We start from the raw sequence: 24791 nt of genomic DNA, 5'->3' as shown, positions 1-24791 counted from the left end.
ACACACACACACACACACACACACACACACACACACACACACACACACACTGTAGCCCCAACTTCTTTGTGTAATGTTTTCCAACAGAGTGGAAAAAGAATACAAATATCCATCAACAGCAGCTCCACTCCTGGGAATACACCCTAGAGAAGAAACTCGTGCACATGTACATGAGAAGACAGGTGCAAGAATGTTCATAGCATCTTTGTTTTTACTAGCAGAAAACAATAGCATCCAAGTGTCCAGACACAGTAGACAGGAAAATACACTCCTGTATATCATTCTATGGAATAATGTATAGAATTTTATATAAAAGTGAAAATGAACCAGAGCCATACACTGCAAAATTGAGCTTAGAATATAATTATGAATATAAAAAGCAAGGGGCAGAAGGTAATAGTGTAGTACCATTTTTACAAAGTTCTAAAACAAAGCCAAACAACATAATTTGGGGACACATAAAACTGTTTTAAAACAAAAAGGGAAAATGATAAACACAAAGTTCTGGCAGCAGTTACATCTAGGTAGAAAATAAATAGATTGTACAGGTGAAGAAAACATAAGTAGATTCAATAGTAATAATTTATATTAAGTTGGATGATGAATTCCCAGGCATTTATTTAATTTTTATGCCTTATAACATTTATGTATCATATACGACATAATAAACACATATTTAATTTTCCCACTTCCTTGTATATTCATTTTTCTTTGTAATTTACATATATACTATATAAGAAAAAGATATGAATCCAAAAACTACCCCTCCTATTACTTTTTAGAATCCCAGCATAAATCCTGAAGAAGTCGATCTAATAAATTTTCAATGGAAAATGGAAAAAATGTGAAATGCTAACAATACGCTCAAATTCTACATGTTCAAAAATCACATAAGAATAGGGCTTATTTCATCAAACCATCAGAAATCTGTATCCTCTTTCTAAACAACAAAATGCCAGGAGAGCACCTTCTTGCTTCCCAGGTGAACAAGAAAAAATCAAAAGCAATTGCCTGCATCTGTTCTTAACATTCTTAGAGCTTTAAGATAAGAATGTTTAAATCTGAAGAAAGAGAAGTAAGTCAAGAAATATGAAGTATCTTTTCAAGACAGAGACACACAAAATGAAGTTAAGAAAAAGATTCCACCAACTAATACATTGCCGACACTGTAAGTAGGAGTTACAAAACAACAGCAAATTGAAATAGCCAAGATTTGCCCAGAATGTCTGGGGCTCACAGGAAGCAGGCTGATGATATTGTTAATAAAGTTATATAAGAGGATGACCAGCTTCTAAAGAATTAGAAAGCAAATATACTTCACCCAAAAACATATCAAATATAATTCTTTTCATAATTCAAAAACCAGTAGTTCTAGCTCATTTTAATCCTTAATTGTACAATACTTTCAGAAAATACAGTTATTTAAACTATCTGATACTAGATAACTATTTACTATGAATATACAAATTCTTTAAAACGGGAGCAAGGATAAAAATATCATAGGGAGGAAAGATGGAGTATTTTAAAGAGAAGAAAAAATGAACTGAAATCAAGTTGCATCAGCATTGCTCTGAATACCTGATTGCTTCTTCACTTGGAGTATGAGTGGTCTTGGGGAACTTCAGCATTTAAATGACTTGAAATTTCCAACTTATTTGAAATAATAATTCTGGGGTGTTTGTAATGAATACTTAATGTGTTTCTTATGCAAAAATCCAAAACCTTTCCTATTTTTCCCATGAATGAGAAATATAAAGAAGGGTTTGGATCTCAAATATTTTAAATGCTTCACCAATATAACCTTCAATCACAACGGTGGTAAACCTAATATCCATATACCCGGCCTTAAAAAATTCTTTCGATGCCCTAGCATGGTATGAATGTTAAACTTTCGTTTTGTTTTCTTTTTAGTATGGGCTTTTCATAGATTTTTTTTTCCTCTAACAGGAACGCATTGCTCTTAACTGGGTGCTATCTGAAAACCTCATCCAAGGCTTTACCAACCTCTCTCACTGACAACATCATATTCCACATACTTCTCAGCAGGGAAGATTGGCTTCCAGTGGGGAAACTTTAGTATCAGCTTTTCCAAAAAGCCTGAAAGGAGAGTTAAACTGAATTGCTCTTCCAGAAAACAGGAACGTCATTGCTGCCAAATGCTAAATCCCCTAACGCCATGGGACATTTCCTATGATTCGGTCTGTGGCGAAAGATGAGATTCCTGTAATATTTCTCTTTAAAAATGTTGCTTCAAATAATAACAGTAATTGCAATTATAACAGCAACAGTAATAATAATTATAATTATAGAAGCTATGTGTTTACATATTTAATATGTGAAATCCTCAAACAACGCTGCAAAGTAGGTATCATTCATCCAGTTTTACAGGTGAGGGAACGGAAGCACAAAGGGACTAAGTAATTTGTTCAAGGTCATACGGCTAGAAAATAATGTTGGCTACCTCTATTGAGCACTTACTACATGCTGGTAATGCTCTAAGTGCTTCTGTTGCATTAACTGAATCTTGATCCTTATACTAGCACTATAATTATGTCCAATATTTGATTGAGAAAACTGAGGCCCAGAGAGGTGTCCTCTGCCACCCACATGGCAAATGGAGAACTGAGTTTCAAACACAGGCACTCGAGCTCCAGAGCACACCTTCATAATCAGGAGGCTACACTGTCCCTCCACATGATAGAATGTATGGTCAAACACAAACCCAGCTCACTCAGAATCATGACTTTCAAAACTGAGTGTCCCCATTGTTTAAAAGTATGCCACATTCCTCCTTTATTTCAGCAAAAGCTATCAGATAAGCAATATATACCAACATACATGCTAACTTAATACAATTCGGTAAAAAAAATATGTAAAAATCTAAATTATTGTTTAGAGATGTGAATAATGATAATAATCTGTCAGATATACACATAAACACGTGTTCATTCTTGTGCGGGGTAACAGCTGCATAATCCATTGGAAAGCCTATCCCACCAGGAATCCAAAGCTCAAATGCTCCTGGCCCTTTCTCCACATACACAGTCAAATGAAACCACATACTTTCATTATCATGATAACTTGTGGCACACAATTCCACTGGACAAATATAATTTCTGTCCAACGAATAGCCTATGCAACTGTACCTAAACCCTGTATACTTTCCATTAGGTTCATAGCCTCTATCAGAGTTCACGTATTTAAATGTTTCTACCCAACTACAAGCTTTAACACTCCCTCTTGATCACAGTAATTATTACCTAAAGAATACATCTTTTAAAAGAGCCAAAAAGTGAGAAAGAAGGTTTAGTTCATCAGAGAGTCGAGGTTTGTATCAGAGTCAGGTTTGTATCCCCGCAAGCACATGCCTCCAGAACCTGACCCAAAGCAGACCACTCGGCCTCGGATCATACACTTAGTAGTATGATACACAAGACATGATAGTGGCTGAAGCACTATTATTAAAGAGAGATTAAAACAGCTGTACATTATGCTGAAGCACTCACTCTTCCCTTTACAAACAGACGGTCCTGGATTACAAGCAGCACTTGACCATTTAAATCACGACAACAACCAGATTTAACCAGCTGGGCCATATTCTCCTAGGCAATGCCTGTTGACCTCCTCAGTCGCAGCTGCTCAAATGAAATTCTCATTAGACAACTTATTTTCAGAAGCCAAAGGACTCTCTGATTAAATATATGTATTTAGATATAGAAGTCCTTTTTAAAGTATTCATTTTCTGACAACTGTCGCTTATGTTAGAGCCCAGCTACATGGGCAACAAGACGGGTGACACAAGGATAAAGAAAATTCATCATTTAATCACAGCAGAAGGATTTTTTTATCTTGGAAGCATTTTAACCTGAACAGATAATCAGTCTTTTCTGCATATTCAACCCACCAATATTGTTTTAAAAGGTGGATTCTGATATTCATTCTATGCCTGCATCCATGCATCTATCTGTCTCTCCCTCATATATCATCTATCTTCCTACCTACCCGTGACCAAAAACATCAAGATTAAATTTGCAACAAAACAGAAACCTTGTCTATTTTCCCACAAGTCTCACTTTCAGAGGAGGCACTTCAGACAGAACACCTTTGTTCATCAGTGTCACAGCAATCCAGTCAAATCACTATTCTGAAGAACACATTTCTTGAGGAATGGCAGATAAAACACTGGACAATTATTTGGCTGATGGAAGGATCTGCCTTTAAGAGAATAACATCCCTAATGTTTTGTCATGTAGATGTTGTTTTTAAAATAGACCATAATAAATAAACTTTTTATAGATCAGTTCCTGTATATGAGGGGAAGTGAGGGGGAAGGTATTTAGTCTGATAGAGTCAAAACATTCTCCAGGACAAGAATGACTCAGGAAAAGTCATCTATTATGTCAATCACACAGGCTTGTCATTCATGAGGTAAAGCCTTCAAACCAGGAAACAGGTGAGAGTGAGGCAAGTGATGCATTTGAAAGCTCTTATATGTCGTCCCCTGGGGTAAAAGCTGCCCCACCTGAGGAGAGAGATTTGGGGCTTTAAACGATCAAAGCCAAGTAAATATTGGTGAAGCTATTATACCTCCATAGACCTGAAATATAGTTTTACAGAGTCAGAGATACCATTATCTTGTTCTGTAGTATTGCTCCAAGCAGATAATTAAAATTAGGAATCAAACTCAAAGTAGAAAATAGAAATATTCATGACTCCCATCTCCAAAATATGTTCCTCTACTATTTTTTTTAATTAATTGTATTACAACCTTTCTACTCACCCAGAGTTTAAAAACTCTGAGCAATATTTGAACCATTCCTCTCCCCTGATCGCCTCACTTAAATGTCAACTCCTAACAATTCTATCTCCTAATATCTTTTCCATATTTACCCATTCCTCCTTTCTCATTTCTGCTGCCTTAGTTTCATGCCCTCATTATCTCTAACCTGAAACAATTTTCTCTGTGTCTCTCATGCTCCTACACATCCTACACAGTGCCGCCAGATGGACTTCCTGAAGGATAGCTCTAAATCCATCACCATGTTGAGCTAAGAAATTGTCAATGATTCTTCCGTGACCTTCATTTTAAAGTGCAAACTCCTAAGCCAAGAATTAAAGGGCCTCAGTGATTTGAACACAACCTACCTTTTCAGTCTTATATCCCATATGCATCTTCACATACTTTAAATTAGAACCTGAACTACTGGCTACTTTAAAGGTCTCTGCCTGTTCCTTCTATCTGAAATGTCCCTCCCCTCCATTTCTGCCTATCTAAATCCTTCATTCCCCAAGACCAGCTAAGACTCATTTCCCTTTAGAAACTTCCCATGGCTTCCTAGGCCAGTGCAATGTGTCCTGTAAACTCCTGTATTAGACACTGAATTAGAGTTCATTTTGTATATATCCTATACCTCTTAAAAGAATATGAACTCTTTAAAGTTAGAGACTATTGTCTTACTCATTATGGGTGCCCAATATTATGTAGCATAGGGACTCTAGACCTAGGGTCCATAGACCCCAAGAGTCCACCTACAGGATTCAAGGGGCCTTGGATGGTGAACATGGATGAAAAAATTCTTTCTGCAAACCTCTAATTGAAAATTTGCACTTCCTTAAACTGCGTATGCAGGCAAAAACAATAAAATATTCATAATATTTGTCATACTTTAACCAATAGAATTACAGTATATTTTTCTGGCACATTGTACTGGTTAGTGATATCTTAAAATATCTTTTATGTTTATCACTACATTAAAATTTTGATATTTTGAGTCCCTTCATTAGATCTTGTTGTTTAATGCATTAGTTAAGAAGCATTTTCTACCATATCATAAAATTTTGGAATCATTTAATATTTTAGTAAAATTCATTTTCTCTGTAATTCCATGGATTTTACTTTGTGCATTTAAACTAAGAAATAACCTGTAGGCTTCACTGACTAACAAGAAAATCCATGGTCAAAAAAAAAAGTTAAGAATCCCTGGGTTCTACTGTCACCTTGCAAAATAAAAAGAAAACTTGTAGAAAAATAATCATGATACTATGTAGTTCTTGGTTATGGCTATAAAAAATACATATGATGAACAATGAAATATTGTATAAGCCCATTATTCATAAATATTCATAGAGCTTTGGCATTAGAAAAAGACCCTTTTGTCCCCTAGCCCTATTAAAATGGCAATTAAGATTGCCACATACCTCCAAGGACAATTTATTATCTTCCAAAGAAGATTACTCCATATATGGACAGGTACAACTATTAGACAGTTAATATTGTTTTAAATGATAATCTGGTTCCTTGTAACTTCTTGTCACTGGTCTTCATTCAATCCCTCCCTATGCAACTACATAGAATAAACCCAATCTCTCCTCCACATGACAACCATCAAGTCTTCCTTCATCTATTTTCTCCAGGACTAATATTACTAGTTCCTTTAACCGTTCCTCTTATGATGTAATTATATGTCTGTTATCATGTCATCTGTTCTCCTCTGAGAATACCCCAATGTTTTTTAGTCCCTCTTAAAATGTGGTGATTCTCAATTCAACACCGTAATTCGGATGCATTCTATTGAGCAGGGAGTTCAATGGGACTACCACCTTTTGAATACTACATACTGTAATTCTAGTAATGCTGATTGAGACAGCACTATCAAATTTTTGGCATTATTCATCATGCTGAGCCCAGTGTACTTTCTTAAAACTCATACGCTTATTTTTTTTTATTCATGTGTCTGCTATTTGAATTTCCTTCAGTAATTATTTGTGCAGCTAGGAGTTTTGGTCACAATCTCTGGACTTAACAATAAGATCTATTAAATTTTATTTGATTGGCTAGTTTTAAGTTCATATTTTTGATTTGTCAAAACCTTTTGAATTTTGTTTCTTTCATGCATTTTATTCAAAGTTCCTCCCAGATTTGTAGAATCTGTAAGTTTGATGAGCATTCTTTTATCACCTCATATTTATACTTAATACATTATATACATTAATGTACACTAAAAAATGCCCAAAATTCTGATGCCTAAAATATATATACTATAGAAAACAAAGTTCAGTAAAGTACATAAAAACATTCTTTGATAGTAGGAATGTACTGATAAAGTACTCTTAAATGAGAGGTCTCATCTTGCAAGTGTCTCTCTTGTACGAAATCTTTAACACACAGTAATAAAGAGGAAGAACAAAAAACTATGAGTACAAGAGAAAAAATATTTTAAATTTCCTAGAAGTTCACACTAGGGGGAAAAAAAAAACATCGCATATCAGTTTCATTATTTTATTTTTTTTAAAGATTTTATGTATTTATTTGACAGAGAGAGATCAAAAGTAGGCAGAGAGGCAGGCAGAGAGAGAGGGGGAAGAAGGCTCCTGCTGAGCAGAGAGCCTGATCTCAGGGGCTCGATCCCAGGACCCTGGGATCATGACCTGAGCCAAAGGCAGAGGCCTTAACCCACTGAGCCACCCAGGTGCCCCCAGTTTCTTTATTTTTACATTAAAGAGCTCACTAAAGAATTTTAAAAACCACTTTCTTATAAGACTAAATCATCTTTTTGGTATTTCATAATTAAAATAATCTAGCAATCTCACTTCTTTAGAGATTATTGATCTGACAGCTTCATTTATGCTAGAACACAGCCACGTTGGGGAAAATAAAGTGTGCAGCCAGAAGTCCATGAACTAAAGATCATCAATATTACCCAGAATCTCTCAGCAACTCACCCAGACATATATGTTTATATTTTACTTATGGTCCAGAGGCTGTGATTATCTATTTTCATAATTTATAAATTAAAAGAGAAACAAATTAGAAATTATTCACAATGCAAAAAGTAACAGCCTGTGATCTGATTTTGAAAGAAGAGACCCCAACACACACACATACACACAGACACACACGCACACAGATGGTGCATGCACCAAAAGATACCTGTTATCAAGCAGACACAAGAACTCAAAAGTCTCTTAATTGCAGAGAAATAACCATAAAGCCAAATAGTCCTAATCATCTCAATGATCTCTGGGGGTATCATCACATTGTAGCCTGATAAAACAAATGACATTTATAATATGATAATTATCACAATATCCCAAATTTATGTACTTGACTGCTCATCAGAGACTTCTATGTTCATCATTATAGTTAATTCTCAAAATGTTTGAGTTAACAAGTCAAATACTAGTACCACGCCAAATTTTAAATTTAGTGGCTCAGGTAAACTGAAGAACTTACCCAGGGTCACATAATTATTAGATAGGTATTGGAGTTTATAGTCTACTGCACCATGACCCTGAATCATCAAAAAAAAATTACATTTTTGTGTCCTATCATCCGGTTGGTAAGTCAGGGAGGTGTGTGATGCATTTTAGAAACTTCCTTTTGTGCTAATGTGATTGACACATCCACAAAAATTAATTTGAAACTTTTAAACTTTTAAGCCCTCATAGGAATAAAATTAAGTTACATGAAAAATTCTCTTATATTCCAATTTCTCTACAGTGCCACAGAACTCTAAATTTAACGTACAGTGTTCGCAATAAATCCAGAACCGTTAACTACCCTACATTTCAAAGTCTAAAATCTGCACATAAAGAACGAAAGAACATACATAGTACAGCAACCACTTAGACTTGATTTATTTGATTTAAAAATATTATTAGAGTCTTCTTTCATGTTTTTTAGGACATAGGTGAACCTAGTGAAGCTAAGTATATCTCGAGAGAGTAGAGAAGGTAGCTGTGGGATGATCTAATAGATATCATATGTTACAGCACTTTCCTCTTGAGCATTTAGCTTTGACAAATTAGAAACAACTCTCAATTCTACAACAATTTGGAGGTGAAAGGATAATATTTATAAATTTGTAATATTTATAAAAAATGAGGAATAAATTCGTTTTGTTTTTATTTTCTGTTTGCTTTTCTTTTCTTTTTAAACAGTTCATCTTTTCATAATAAAACACTGTCCATCAAAAGGAAGTAAGAGAGAAAAAGAATGAAAAATAAAGTTGCAGCTGCAAAAGTTCCCATACTACACCTTTTTTCACGATAAAGCTTGCAGTCCCTTTAAAACCTTGATTTATTATCATAAGAACAAAATAAAATGCGCAAAGTTTTAGAAAAATGGAACTATCTGCTTAATACTCTCAACGGATCAAATCTGCCATCACCATGGTAACCTGTGAATAACTTTTTCCTAGCTAGTGCCAATTATGCACTACTTTGGCCCTTGAAATCCCACTCAGTTTTTTTTTTTAAGGCCTGGAATCTTTGAAAGAATAAAGCCCAACAGTTAAGTCCACACATACCCTCTTGTTCTGTCCGAGTCATTTCCTCAAGCTTCTTCTGTTTCAGTGTGTCCACCACATCGGCAAGGCTCCCTTTGCGGCGTTCTGGGGTTCCAAAAGTAACACTGGTCATTATCTCGCGGTCCCGACTCCCTTCGTCAGGCTTATGTGGTGAGGTAGAGGTATTTCGGAAGGAATACAGGGAACATAACTTATTATTCTCTGACTCCTAGAAAAACAAAATAAAATAAAACAGTTAGAACATTTGTTTCTTTGCATACCGTTGGAGAAAAATCCTAAACTCAGAATAACATTATGAGGATGAAAAATATTAACCATCTCTGCTTTATTTTTTTCTTTTTTTTCCTGTTACGTTATTCAGCATACAGTACATCATTAGTTTTTGATGTAGTGTTCCATGATTCATTGTTTGCGTCTAACCATCTCTGCTTTAAAAATACTAAACATTAAAGAAGCAATTATCAAAAGAACTCCCTTGAACTTGATGATTAAAACTGGTTTTTCTTAATTAAAAAACAACCCAAGAGTTTCAAACCCTTAATTTTAAAATGGACACTTCGACTTCTTATTCATTCACACCCTTCATTTAGAGTAGTTCAACTTCAATTATTAATTATTAAGATTGGTGAAGTTTTTCTTTTAATTGGCAATTTTGTTAAATGCTCTTCCCACAGCCTAAAAAATATATACATTATAATAACATTATCCTTAAATTTAGAAACAATAGGGAAATTAGCTTCAATATCCAATGTTAATTATTCAACAGCAAATATATAAATATCTAAATCAGTACCAGAAAGTTAGCCAACCCGAACATTTTTGTGTGCTGGGGATTGAGAGGAATCATTTTTTCCCTAGCCATACATCTTTCAAAGCTCCAAGAATTCTTTCTGTTCCTTATCTTTATCACTTACACTTTAGTACTAGTCACATACATTTGAAAGTGGCTTATTTTCATGTTTTTACGTTTGTTTATTTGATTGTTTTTAAAAGGACAAATTTGCTACGAAACATTTGCACAAGAATTCACAATACAGAGAAGGTAAGCTAACTGGTAAGAAGGTTAGATCCATCTGTGAGGAAAAAATGCAAAACTGAGATTGAAAATAACAAACACCTAAAAGTTTATAGAAAGAAAATGTTTTTACATCTCTCTAAATCGGAACTGAGGGTTGGAAGCAACTGTTATTTAGCTACAGCCCATCAGTAATCTTACATTCACCTCATCTGTCTAGGCCTGGGTATTCTCTTGCCCAATTTAAAAAAAAAAAAAAGTATGAAATAAAGCATCTGGCCTTTGTGATTCTCATCAGAAACATGAACATCTTAACTGCTCCTATATCTCTCTCCCCCTTCACAAAGACGTCCAGCAAACTTCAAGAACTAGGGAAAGAAATAGGAGGCAAAGTTAAAATAATACCTGGTGGGAAAGAGGGAGAAAAGAAAAATGGAGCCTAGACAAGTACCGGTTTCAAGATAACTATAAATTGACAAATGCTAGGCAATTAGTATTTTTGTCATTGTAGAAGGTTAAATAAAACTTGTTTTCAGGGCTGTTGGGAACATATTATGAGATAACATTTGTAAAGCAACTAGGCACAAAACTGAATCTAAGAAGTGGTATTTAATAAGTGGTAGGTACCGTTATTCTGATAGAAGGAGGAGATCTAAAGATGGAACCAACACGGTTCTCTTCCCCTCTGGACCTAAGGAATTGTTTAGTAAAACATGTTATGACTCTTAAAGTAAACTGAATACTGTGAAGCCTGAGCATATACTAAAAACCATTGAATTGTATACATTAAATGGGTAAATCATGTGTATGTGTACTGTAGTTTAAAAAAGCTGTTAAAAATATGGTAAGCCAAATCAGTCTTTTTTTTTTTTATTATTCCCAGTACTAACACAATGCCTAGCACAGAACAGACACTCATTACATTTGTACTGAAATAAATTGAAAAGGATAAAATAAATGGAGTAGGGCAGGGGCAGGAAAGAGAGCTCCTCTTTATCTTGCTCCCAGATCTAGGAAAGATGTTTTATTTCATTCAATGTTTACAATAACTCTATAGCACAGTGCAGAGGAACCCCTTCTTTTAGATGCCAGTCATGGTTAGTGACTTCTTGGGATGTCAGGTCATTCTCTGCTTTGTGCAAATGAAAACTCAGAAATGGGGGTGCGTGGGTGGCTCAGTCAGCTAAGTGTCTGCCTCTGGCTCAGGTCAAGATCTCAGGGTCCTGGGATTGAGCCCCTCATTGGGCTCCCTGCTCAGCAGGGCAGTCCGCTTCTCCCCGTCCTTTCCCCCTGCTCATGCTCTCTCTCTTCCTTCACTCTCTTTCAAATGAATAAATACCCTTAAAAAAAAAAAAAAAACTCAGAATGTGTTTTCCAAAGTCATTTCAATCTCTTAGTAATGTTCTGATCAGAAATTTGACCTAGACTTTTTTTGAACCAGTATCACCATTGGATAAATCATGCTTCTGTCACTTTCATTTCAAGTGCAAACTAGTCTTGTATCGTAGCCTATAAATCAAAAACAACAACAACAACAAATACTTTGACTAACCTAAGAGATTAAAAACCAAGTCAAAACAACTCATGTGGAAGTGGGTTACCTACAAATAAGCCAACATTGACCATAATACAAAGGGCTTTCCCATCACTCCTAAACTGAAATTAAAAGATATTAAAAATGGCTCTCCTGTCTAAGGGACAACTTAAAGTTTTATTTACTCATGTCCTTTGTGAGATAGACTGCTTTCTTTGTTTTTTTTTTTTTGTTGTTGTTGTTGTTGTTGTTTTTTTTTTTTTAACCTATGGGAATGTAGCCACCACCATCCTACACCACAGACAATCACCATAGGTTCCCACACCAATGACCCACACTGTCCTCAGTCCCATAATCTGCAAAGTGGCTAAACACTCCCCAGAAGCAGAGAATAAGAAGCTGAAAAGTCATGATTTTTCCAAAAAAGTGATAAGAACTACTTGCAATATGTAACCAGGCACCAACATAAGCAGTGGATAAAATCATCAATGGATGTGCCTGGGTGGCTCAGTGGGTTAGGGCCTCTGCCTTCAGCTTGGGTCATGAACTCAGGGTCCTGGGATCGAGCCCCACCAGTTCTCTGCTCAGCAGGGAGCCTGCTTCCCTTCCTCTCTCTCTATCTGCCTCTCTGCCTACTTGTGATATCTGTCTGTCAAATGAATAAACAAAATCTTAAAAAAAAAAAAATCATCAATGGCATAAGTCATCTAAGTCCCCTTATACCATTCTTAGGAACAAGGGAAGGTGCAAATTTTACCATGTCCTGCCTCACTTGTTAACTTTCTAAAACTTAACAGATAATAGCCTCTCATGAATGGAAGCCTACAGGCAATTGATCTGTGTAAAGGGGCACTTAAGTCCAAACATTTACAACGAAGAGGGTACTGTTGGGTAAAAGGCAGTAATACCAAATTAGAAAAAGAAACTTGACAAAGCATCTCTAGGGTTCTTTTTAAGAGGCTAGGCAATATTTATGTAAGTTTTATTAACGGAAAAAAAAGCTCAACTTATTATGTAATTTCCTAAAAATGAAACAGGTCCTATGAAATAGCAGTTTGAGGAAAGATGGCCAACGAGGGTATCTGTTGTGTCTTGACGCACAGCAGCATAGCCACGGAGAGATGCGAGATAGCATTTCCCTAAAGCAATGGTTCTCAAACTTCAATATTTAGAATTCCCTAGCAAATATGTTAAAATGCAGATTCCCTCACCTCCCTCATCACCCCCAATGGAGCCCAGGAATATGGTGTTTGATAAATACCCCAAGTGATTCCAATGTATAGGTCCTTTCATTCTGATGCATCCCACTTCAAGAAACACTGATCCCTATGAAAGCAATGAAATAAAAGTTTTGCCTGAATGCTACAATATGAATAGAATTATGAAAAATTTTAAGAAGGTTGGTTAGTTTTAATTTTTTAAAAAATAACATAAAGGAGATTACTTCTTTTGTTCTTTCTTATGAAAACAACCACTGTATAACATGACTGAGCAAATGAACATCACAACCAGCAGAGCATATGGAAACAGAGTTAGCATTAGTTCATTCAAAGGCAAGTTACTTTAAGCTTGTTTTCTCTCAACCCCAACCTCAGTAGTACACCAAACCTAACAGTGAAGATAATTCTTGAAATATTACTTAAAAGGATCCCAGTCACAACAGAAGAACTAAAGCAACATTGATTCAGATTATCTAAAGAGCTTCTTGCTGGAAGTCAATTAAATACAATGCAAAATGATAGGCAGGTGCCTGAAAAAGCACACAGTAGTACAAAAATATAGTCATTAGGCAAAGTTTCTAGAAAACACAAGCAATCGTCACAAATTAAAAATATTTAATTAAGATGTTTCCATGTCTGAAGGGGTAGAAAAGTAAATATTAAAGACAAAACATATACAAGGCGATGGATGTCAACTAAACTTATTCTGGTAATCATTTCACAATATATACATGTGCCAAATAATTACGTTCTACACTTTCATATGTTATTTGTCAATTATATCTCAATAAAACTGGAAAAATGTTTTAAAATAAATATTGCCCAGGTTTTTCAGAGGTTGTTAGTCAAAACAGATTTTTCAGCAGTGGCAATAGAAAAACATTAGACTTAAATAGCCTTCTCATGGTAATGTAAATATATCAAACACACATAAATTTTTGAGCTTTTGTGCTTCATGTTCTTTTCCTCTAGAATGTCCTACATTTTCTTTGACTAGTCACTCAACCCACTTCTCAAAGCTCAGATCAAATTGTATTTCATCCTTGAAGTCCTGCCTGACTAGAGTGGGCCTCGCTATCCTCTTACCCCCTGAACTACACATTGAAGCACATCAGAACCACACAACTTAGCATTTAATAATATACTGAAATAAATTATTCATTACTATTTTGCAGGTATTAGTCATATCTGTAACTAAATTTTAACACTTAAAGAATTGGGGCCATGTCTCATGTTTCTTCAATATGTTCCCTGCCAAGAGCGCCCAACAAAATGTTAAGTACATCATCAGCTGCTGAACTTGAAACAACTACTCACCAAATATGTCAAAAACAATTTAAAATATAAGGCCAAGAGTAAAGATTTGTTCTAACAGTGATGGGATTGCTTATTTAAGCAAAATATTGAAAACTGAAATTTTCTTTAAAAAGGGATTCATTTAATAGAAGATGATATAGCTACACAGAGGAATACCATGCAGCCATTAAAAACAATATTATATATGGTGAATACACAGTTGTTTATAATGATGATCAATTACAGGCAACCTACATGACCAATTTTAGAGATCATTCTGAGGGCATTAGGATTTCATCCAGAGGGTAAAATGATTTGAAACTACTGAAAATCATATTTTTACAGAAAATATAGGGATGTGGGAATATTCATAATGTATTATTGGTAAAAAGTAAGTGAGTAAGAAACATCAATATACTTTTTTTTTTTTTTTAGAAAAAGTTATGTACAGAAGAAAAGAAAAGACACCAGAATATCCAACAAAACATAAATGGTCTTCTGAGTATTGGGATAATAGGTAGCTTTAATTTTCTTTTTGAAGTCATCCATATTTTGCAAATGTTCTATAACAAATACTCCTTTTAAACAGAAAGTAAATATTGTTGTTAAGACTGACTATGAATACCAAAAACATGTTGTAGAAATAATTCATTTACAAAGAAAGATGTATTAAATGGGAAAAAGGATATACTGTATCATTTAGTACATGGCCCTCTTGAAGATGTCTAGAGAGTTAGTGTATTATAATCTCCCTGTATTGAACCCAGAAAAAAATAACCAAGCTTTCTTTCCTTGGCACTTCTGCAGCCGAAGGCTCTCAAATAATATTTTCTAACAAATTTAATTATGTAAAAAGGAATCCTTGCATCAACTGAAATCTAGATCCTCATCATTTTCACCTATTGTTTCCCATTTGCCCTCAAAAGATATGCAAAATCAATCTTAGAGTTACTCAAATTCTGAAGGGAGGGATTGAATTAATAGTTCTTTTCTAGGGGACACCCCTCCAGTTTCTACACCCATTTCCTATTTAACATGGTTTCCTGACCCTTCATCTCTCTCCTTTGATTCACTCCAGTTTCTAGATGCTGTTGTTAAGATGTGTTGCCAAGAATTGAATACCAAAGTTCTGTATCTTTGTTTTCAGCAAGAACAAAGTAACAGTCAGGAGGTTCTGCAGCTTCCCTCTTGTCACACAGGTAGAACTGGCAGAACTGGTTTAAAATTCAAAGGTAGGTTTTCTGTCTCCAGATCCAGTGCTTTTCTCCTTCCATAGCACTATAATAAAATCGCTCTCACCAGTAAAAGATGCCATAATTCCAATAACATGAACCTTCTAAATCTTTTTGTTACCTTGCATTGCCAGAGAGGAACTTTACCCACTTTGAGACACAAATTCCATTTTGTTATTAGCCCTAATGCAATACCAAGATGCAACTTGTACTGGTTATTTCTTGTATAAAAATCACCCTAAAACAGTTCTTAAAATAACTATAATCATTTATCTTCAATGGCTTCTGTGAATCAGGAATTCGGGAGAATCTGGTCTGGGTGGTTCTGTCTCAGGGTCTCCCACGAGGTTGCCGCTAAGTCAGTGATTAAGGTTGGAGTCATCCCATAGACTTGTTTATTCACAAATGTGAACGCTTCAAGAATCTGGGGCTGGAAGCTGGCGTTTCTTGGACATTTTCTTCCACCTCTGTGTGATCTCTTCACATGATCTTTCCTCTCCAGGATTTGACCTTCAGACTAGTTGGACTTCTTGTGTGGTCTCTAAAGGTACAGGCCCCCAGAAAGAGCCAGACAAAAGCTGTATCACTATTTCTAACCTAGTCTGGGGAGTCATGCCATATGACTGTCAGCGCAATCTATTCAACAGTAAGTCACCAAGGCTTGCACATATCAAGAGGGTGGGACTTAGACCCCGCCTTTCTACAGGGTGGAATATAACTACATCTTCAAAGAGTTATTGTAAGAAATGAATAATATATAAAGCCCTTAGGACACTATCACCTAACTACTCAACATACAGTAACTACTCTTACTATTAAATATCAAACATCTTGTCGAAATAACTGTCTTGTATTTCAATTTTTAATTCTGAAAATCCAGTCATGATGACCACCGACACCATTTTTAGGTTCTTATTCTCATTCATCTAAGTATAATAATAAATACTAAATGCCATTACTCTCTTCAATATCAATGCTCAAAAATCACCTCCTTTATATAGTCATCCCAAACTAATTCCATCAAGATCTGACCCCTAGCAAAACTCCAGTAACCTTAGCATTTGCAACTAGCTTTCTCCAGGGATGCTTACTATCAATTCCCACTTGACCTAACTGCATATAGATTATCTCTACTCTGTCCCAGAGCAGCTATAGTACACTACTGCTCTAATTTGTCTGGGTTGCCAACTGCACCTTGACCAAGAATATGAACGGGCAGTCATTACTGCACACAGAGGAGAACTACAGGCTGGAGCTGCAGAAGTCAGATAAGATGTAAGGAACTGAAACAAGCAGAGACCATAGGTCAGGAATGGAATCTTGCTCTACATAATAGAGTTGAAACACATATAGGTAGAAGTCATCGCTGCTGGGAGAAATGACTGGGAAATGGCCTCTCTAAGCAGCTGCATAAATCAACTTCCCTACCTGCTGTCCAATGTAGCTGCAGGGACAGAATATTAGTCTCTTTTTCCCTTTCCTCCACTCATTAGTGAGGCTACATTAAATGTGCTCCCTCTTATTACATTGTATGCTGTCATTTTGTTTTTGCCTTTGTTTCCCATTTTAGTAATACTGTCTTACCAATTACAGCTTTATCCTCACTCTAGTCTACCCTCCCTCCAGATAAGATTTATTGGGATACCAAATTATAAGTTTGTCCCTGATTTCTGACAACCCCCAATCTATAGCAAGCTTCTGTTTCCTTAAACCCTATCCCAAATCACTCCAACAAAGCCCAAATCCTTAAAAAAATGTTCTTTTGAATATTCTCTTACTGAGACATTTGATGGTTCTCCGTGGTGTGTGTTCTCCCTACTGTAATGTGTCATAAGCCCAATTTCTTCAACAACAAGTGTGTCCCTGGTAGTCTTTAAATTAAGGAAATTAATGGGATACAATGGCTGTAGAGAAGCTATAAACAATAATAAAACCAACTAAAAGTTGTTTTTGTTTGGTTTAAATCACTGTGTACGAGCAACTCAGCCACGTCATGATCACTCTTCTCTGTCAGAACAGATGGCTCCACACACCCCCTTTTGTATGCACTGCATTTTATATATTTCAAGTTTCTATTAAGCATTCAAGCACTATCACAAAAATTACATACACACAAGTATTGTAATATAGTATATTAAGTTATTTGTAAGCGCTAGATATGAACTGCTTTTTCCGATTCCCCACTCCAAACAACTCTTTTTTGATGGGTCAAAAACCACCTGCCATTTGTGTTGTGTAAGACACTTACTACCTTCAGTATTATTGGGTGACTGACAGATAAAGCTTTACTTAATCTGGGTTCCAATAACTTCTTGCTAACAAAGGAAATCTAACATTTTTAATATTGCTGAAAACTAAATTGCTAACATTCACAGGTTCTTTCTCAAAGAAAAAAGTGTGTTTTTTCTCCAACGTGACATATTTCAAGGGAAAGCAGTGGTTTAAAGAAGCCTATATAAATGAAAATACTGAATTTGGTTCCAATTAACAACAGATTATTCCTGATAAAAGTATCAGTAATTCTAATAGTAAAACGGCTTTATATTCTTTTTCTCTTTTATTAAAGCTGATACTTGGTAGAATATATTAGATTTATATAGCATTCTCAAAGTTGGAGCAACATCCTGCCACTTTACACTACTATTATATTGTTCAATAACAATAAATTTATTCATGATGTATCAGAATATAAATTTATCACCAATATTTGCTAAAGTGTCATGATTTCTAAAGTCTAAGAAATGAAAGCTATTGTTTTTAAAGTGTTATTTTGATTCAAAGAAAAACAAATTATAATAATAAGTTTTTAAAATGTCCTCATCACTATATTTAATAAGTGGAAGCAAAATACAAAAAAAAAAAAATTAAACCTGTCAAGACAAGCACATAGAAGAGCTTTGCCTCATCTATACACTATCAGCCTCACAAAGAGAATCAAAATCTCAAGATTCAAAGGTCCTTAAAAATCTAACTGCTTAGGGGGTTCCTGGGTGGCTCAGTGGGTTAAAGCCTCTGCCTTCAGCTCAGGTCATGATCCCAAGGTCCTGGGATTGAGCCCCACATTGCGGAGGGTGGGGGGGACTCTGCTCAGCAGGGAGCCTGCTTCCCCCTCTCTCTCTCCCTACTTATGATCTCTGTCTGTCAAATAAATAATATTTTTTTTAAATAATGAAAATTAAAAAAAAAAATCTAATTGCTTAATCCTATCTAGTACTTGAAGCCCTATGCAGAAAAAGATGGTATAATAGTTATCAGAATGCAGGCTCTCTGGCCCAGATTTTGTAGTTAAGTTCAGCTTTTCTACCTACCTCCCATATAACCCAGGCAAGTTAACTAACTAACTTCTCAGAATTGAGAATATTTTATGACTTTTTTTTTTTTTAAAGATTTCATTTATTTATTTGCCAGAGACAGAGGGAGAGAGAGCAAGCACAGGCAGACAAAGAGGCAGGCAGAGGCAGAGGGAGAAGCAGGCTCCCTGCCGAGCAAGGAGCCCGATGTGGGACTCGATCCCAGGACCCTGGGATCATGACCTGAGCCGAAGGCAGCTGCTTAACCAACTGAGCCACCCAGGCGTCCCATTTTATGACTTTTTGATAATAGAATGGCAAGAGGACCTTTAAGGCAGGCAGGTCTGATGGTGAATTTACCAACACGTGGAGCAGTGTCAGGTCCAGCCATTAGCAGATTTGTGTGCCTACTAACTTTAAGCAGTTAACTTTCATCTGGCAGTTCATTAGTATTCAAACTACCATATGAAACTCAAACAACACTACCAGGCTAGGTTGAATTGGACTAAGACAATTTTAACTTTGAAGCCAAGAAAGTTAAAAGTAGCAAGAGACTTGGTGAATACAGTTCAAATCTTTCATTTTTGAGATGAGGAAATTGAAGTCCAAAGATATAAAGTGACTTCCCTAAGGTCACACAGCAAATTAGCGACAGAGATAAACATAGGCCTTCTATGAAGCAACATCCTTTCCTCTAAATTATGTTTCCTCTAAATAACCTCAGGGAAAAATTTCCACTAAATCAAGAATTTTTTTGTTTATTTGTTTGCTTTTTACAATTTGAGGCACTGGGGAATAAGGGGTGTGATTATGCAGAAGTTGGAGAAGTATAATTGGACAAGTTCTTACAGAGCAACTTTCTATGCATAGAGAGTCTCAAATGATTCCACAGAGCTTTTCTTACGAGATAACTACTTACTCTAGTGTCAAGTCTATTATCCTCATGCTCTCCTCCTTCGCAGTTGTTTTCTCTTCTTCCCCATTTGAGAGATACCAGTGCACTTATGAAAATAACTGTGTATTTTTTATATATAATCAGCAAAGCAGCCAGTATGCTTTAAATGAACTGAAGGCTATGGTGGATGCTTAAATTACATACACATCACTGGATCCAGGTATCAGTCAGCTCACCAGGAACCCATTTTGCATAACTATCATCCAAATGAGGAATAATAAAGAGCACTTTGAAATAGTGGACAAACCCAGACATCAGAATTATGAAGTGGAAGCAAAGGAGGTGATGTAAAAAGCCTCCTTAACCTGTACCAAAAATAGGTAAACGGCCTTGAAACTAGGACAGTCAAGGCACCAGGGACCTGTTGTAGGACACTAGCTCAGAATGAACAGGGAAGAGGAGGACTGGTAGCATGACACAAGTAGTCTGTTGAAATGTGATTTAATCCAGCTTCTAGGAAACCTGTTTGTAATTCAAAACAGAAACTGGGGTCTTTGGCGGAGAAGGGGATCTACCATCATTCAAGGGTATCAGAGTAGCTTCAGAAAAAAACGGGACTCAAAACTTTTAGGAAAAAGGTAAGGTAATTGGGATTCGGTAGGAAAAGGTAGTGGGACGGTAATTGCGCACGGAGGAACAAATATTGGTATGATAGTTAACTATGTCTTGGTTGTCTATCTAAAAATGATGAGACTGGGATCACGTTAAAAAAGCTTGGAGTACATATTTTCTATCTCACAGGGTTTTTGTTTGTTTGTTTGTTTGTTTGAGAGAGAGTGCATGTGCCTACACAGTGTGGGGAGGATGGGCAGAGGGAGAGGAGAGAGAGAATCTCAAGCAGGCTCCGTGGCCAGAGCAGAGCCTGACACAGAACTCCATCTCATGCCCCTGAGATCATGACTTGAGCCAAAATAAAGAGTCTGACACTTAACTGACTGAGCCAACCAGGCGCTCCACAAATCTTAATTTTAAGAAGTACCCAAGCCCAATCAAGGCCTATCAAATCTATTTGTTGATAGAGATTTTACTCTATTAACAGTGATGTCCTTCCATGGCCTTGTTTACCCAGAGAAGAGCAACTAGAGAACAAATTGCTCTCTCTGTCATACATACTGAGTGAGCCCTCATGACAGCTCTGGGACTCAAATAGCTCCCCTCTTCACTGGCTCTTGCCCAGGAAGGGTCCCAATTTAGAAAACTCAACCACAAAAGACTTCAAATCTCCTTCCAATACATCAAATCCATGTAATGGCTTAATATGAAACTCTCTGTAATCCAGGAATTTTAAAATAATGTCTCCAGCTCTCTGACTTAAGTTTTTTACAGATAGAACAAGTACAAAGAGACTAAAAATGATACCTCAGAGGTCGTGTTGCTAATAAGGCATCCATCCATCTATCTATTTCTATCTATCTATCTGCATTTACATTTCCAGGAAAAGGGAAAGCAGGCACAAAAATGTCACTAATTTACCACAAGGCAGCAACAAGAAGTCTCATTCTGTCATCAGGTGCCCCCAATGCCTAGAAGCTATGCATTACTCTACCTGAAGGCAGCACGCAAACTTGAGTTGATGGCTCAGTTACAATCATATAATCCATGTTTTTTTCTCTTCTCAGGGCTGGGAGGGGGAGGGAGATGAGTAGGGAGGGAAGATATGAATTTATATTTTTCTAATTTCCAAATACCCCAAATCTCAGATTCAGATTCATTCCTTGCTCTACTGTGTCACTGCTCATGGATCCAAGGGAAGGGTGGCCAAAAGGACAGCTAAATTCTAATCTTACTGTCAACTTCAAAACGCTAAATAAGTAAACCATAATCAACTTCACATACAAAATATATCAACATAAGAACAAAACAAAACAAAAAAGACAGGGGTATCTTCAGTAGAAGCATACAAGGAACAAAATAATACAGCTGAAGTCCACATACTAACTCTGAATTCAGGAGCAAAAATTTATTCCAATTTGTTCATGGAATACACTAGCTTAACCCCGGCTAACACAGTCCTCATGTAAAGAGTTACTAATTTACTACTAAAGCTAACCAAAAAGTTCCTAAATAATAGTAATTGAAAAAAAAAAAAAAGCAGCTCGTTTTGTGTGCCCCAAGGTAAATGAACCTCTTCTATAGACCACCATAATCCATCTATGCTTAAATGAGGGCACATTTCATTCCAGAAGTTTGATGAACTTGAGAATATTGTATTCTAGGTACTCTCAGTACACTAGCAGTGAAAACAAATCAGAGTTAAATTATAATGAAAGCAAAAGTTTACAAAATAATTCCCAATCATTTTATTAAATAAGGTTTTCCATTTTCTAGGATGTTAATGAAATATAAAGAAGATAAATGAAATGCATAAATATTCATTTCTAATTTTTACCTGATTGTAAAATTTTATTAGCAAAGGTTTGTAATTTATACTTTGGATTCCAGAATGTGGTTTACACAGAGATATATTATTGAACTCAATTTGCATCACGCAGAAAAATAATGCCTAGAGGTCATGGGAATGCAGTAATACCAAAATAATACTTAAAAGGTTAATAGTATAAAAAATAAATGTCATCACACTGAAAGCTATATTAACAAAAGCAATAATGGCTTGAAGTCGTTCTTCTTTTAAAAGGTTACATTTCTCTTGGAAAGCAAGGAAAACTTATTGCAGAGGACAATCAAACAGTGGGATAATTTGCATATCAAGATAATTAAGGCACATTCATTAGATGTGTTCAAGAAAGATTAGATATGTTCATGTAAGGAACAGAGTAGGCGCTTTCCTGCTTAATGCAGGTGGTTTAATTCAATAATCAAAGAGAGCCCTTTCAATGTCATCTCCGAATGATTCATTATGTTAAAGTTGCCTTTATGGAAACCAACCCTCCCCAAATTAGTGTAAGAAGGTAGAGCAGGAGGGGTGCAAACTATAATTCCAGCTTCCTCCTTCCAAAGCAAAATGTTCCCTGTCACAGGCACCACCATCTTCTTCATGCTGATATACAAGAACCTTAAGATTCATATCTCATTCTAATCATGAAAAGTTCAAATTAGTCACATAAAACACTGCACGCTATATAATATATACATTGCTTTCTACAACATGTTGCTTCAAAGCCTTACAGGAATGTGCAGATTTCATCATTCCAGTTATCATATTTCATTATAGTGATGTACCCAGATCACCACTAAGTAAGAAGGAATTCTATACAAGAAACTGTGCATTAATCAGAACCACCTATAGACAGTGGAGTTCAGAGAATTATTGGTCTTTAATCAGAAAATTATGACATCAGCTTCCATTGATTAATACTGACCAATCTGACAAGAAGTCTATCTTAAAAAACAAACAGAAATCTTCTGAATCCATCCAGAAAATAAAGCTATCTGGAACAGGCCTGGCTCAGTCAAGGTGTTCTGCTAGACTACATCATCCCAGTTTTTCTGTTAATAACCAAGTCTTATTTCAAATAATTATTGAAAACTGACCTTTTATAAGTGTTGGAAATATTATAGAATTCAAGCTGTACTTTGGTCATGAAGGAATATTTGCATATGGACAGTAGAGAGAAAATATCAAACCACAGGAACAGCCCCCGCATCATGGTGAGATTCACACTAGCAGCTTATTGGTGAAAGAAATAAAAAAAATATATATTTAAGAAGCATAAAGATATCACCTAAAAATGAAGCACATTAGGGAAATATTGGGTGAATCCCAGAAAAAGATAATCCTTATGAACATGAAGGAATGCTGTAAATTGTAAGTGAATGCCAGTCATGGAGTTTGTTAAGAGATTCATGTTATAGTCAGTGCTCTGCAAACTCCAGTCACTGGCTCTCAAACAGCCTGAAAGATTAAAATAAAAATAAACATGGCATATCTTGTCTCCTTGAAAATATTCTGTATATACAGTTTTATTATACTGAAAAAAAAAAAGATGCTAGGGCCTGATTTTCCTTGAACTGTCAAAATACAAAAGAAATGCAAAAAGTCCTTCCACAGATGTAGCGAAGTACTGGATTTTTATATTTTGGCAGGTGCTCAATATGCAGCCCACATAATCACACGTTAATGACTGAAGTGTGTTAATCAGCATGCATACCTGATTCTTTCTTGCCCAAGGGGGAAAAAAGCCAAGTATTCCAGAGCATGTTAGTGTTTCTCCTTTTGATAAAGATTTTTGATAATATGCTTGGTAAGAAAACTTTTCCAAAAAGTGTATTTAAAGTTGTATTATATCATTAAGGTTAATAATAAAATAATTCCAATTTCTATAAACATTAAGATATTTTCAATATCTTATTTTCAAGTAATCATTCTGCTTAATTTAAAGTACCCAGATTGGGGTGCCTGGGTGGCTCAGTGGGTTGGGCCCCTGCCTTCAGCTCAGGTCATGATCTTAGGGTCCTGGGATCGAGCCTCACATCTGGCTCTCTGCTCAGCGGAGAGCCTGCTTCCCCTTCCCTACCTCTGCCTGCCTTTCTGCCTAACTGTGATCTCTGTCTGTCAAATAAATAAACAAAATCTTTAAAAATAACAATAAAGTACCCAGATTTAGGAAAGTTTTTTAAAGATCTATACTTTTTAATAGCAGGAATGAAAGTGTACATAACCAGGTTATGGAAATGCCAAGATGATCAATGTGTTAACATTAGACAACAGTAGTTTTCTATTTCACTAATCATACCAGGCAATAAAATATTATTTTATTTTTTGGTTTAAATTGTAAGCACATTCCCATCATTAAATTTCTGAGAGAGGTTTAAAAAGAGACTACTGAGTGCTAAGTACAGTTTGAAATTTACAGAAAATGGGAAATCTCCCACAAGTCTTCCTGGAGAAGGCTATTTCATGACTCAGTGGACAAGGGAGGACATTTTTCACTTGTTACCAGAAGTTCAGGTTTGAAATGTACTTAAATTGAATGAATTCCA

At 35.8% G+C, this 24791-nt stretch overlaps 1 protein-coding gene across 11 annotated transcripts in view; it reads right to left on the bottom strand.

The window, feature by feature from the left end:
• SOX6 (SRY-box transcription factor 6) overlaps positions 1–24791 on the bottom strand; it is a 596201-nt gene that overhangs the window by 323610 nt on the left and 247800 nt on the right. For all 11 annotated transcript variants that reach the window (XM_059407840.1, XM_059407831.1, XM_059407851.1 and 8 more), the window contains one exon: positions 9309–9516. In XM_059407840.1, the coding sequence (XP_059263823.1) occupies positions 9309–9516 (208 nt within the window). The remainder of the gene's footprint in view (positions 1–9308; positions 9517–24791) is intronic.

This window comes from Mustela nigripes, chromosome 1, assembly GCF_022355385.1.
Source record: "Mustela nigripes isolate SB6536 chromosome 1, MUSNIG.SB6536, whole genome shotgun sequence".
In the NCBI taxonomy this organism is placed as follows: Eukaryota; Metazoa; Chordata; class Mammalia; order Carnivora; family Mustelidae; genus Mustela; species Mustela nigripes.
The sequence above is the reverse complement of the archived record's forward strand: the minus strand, read 5'-3'. Positions and strand labels throughout refer to the sequence as shown.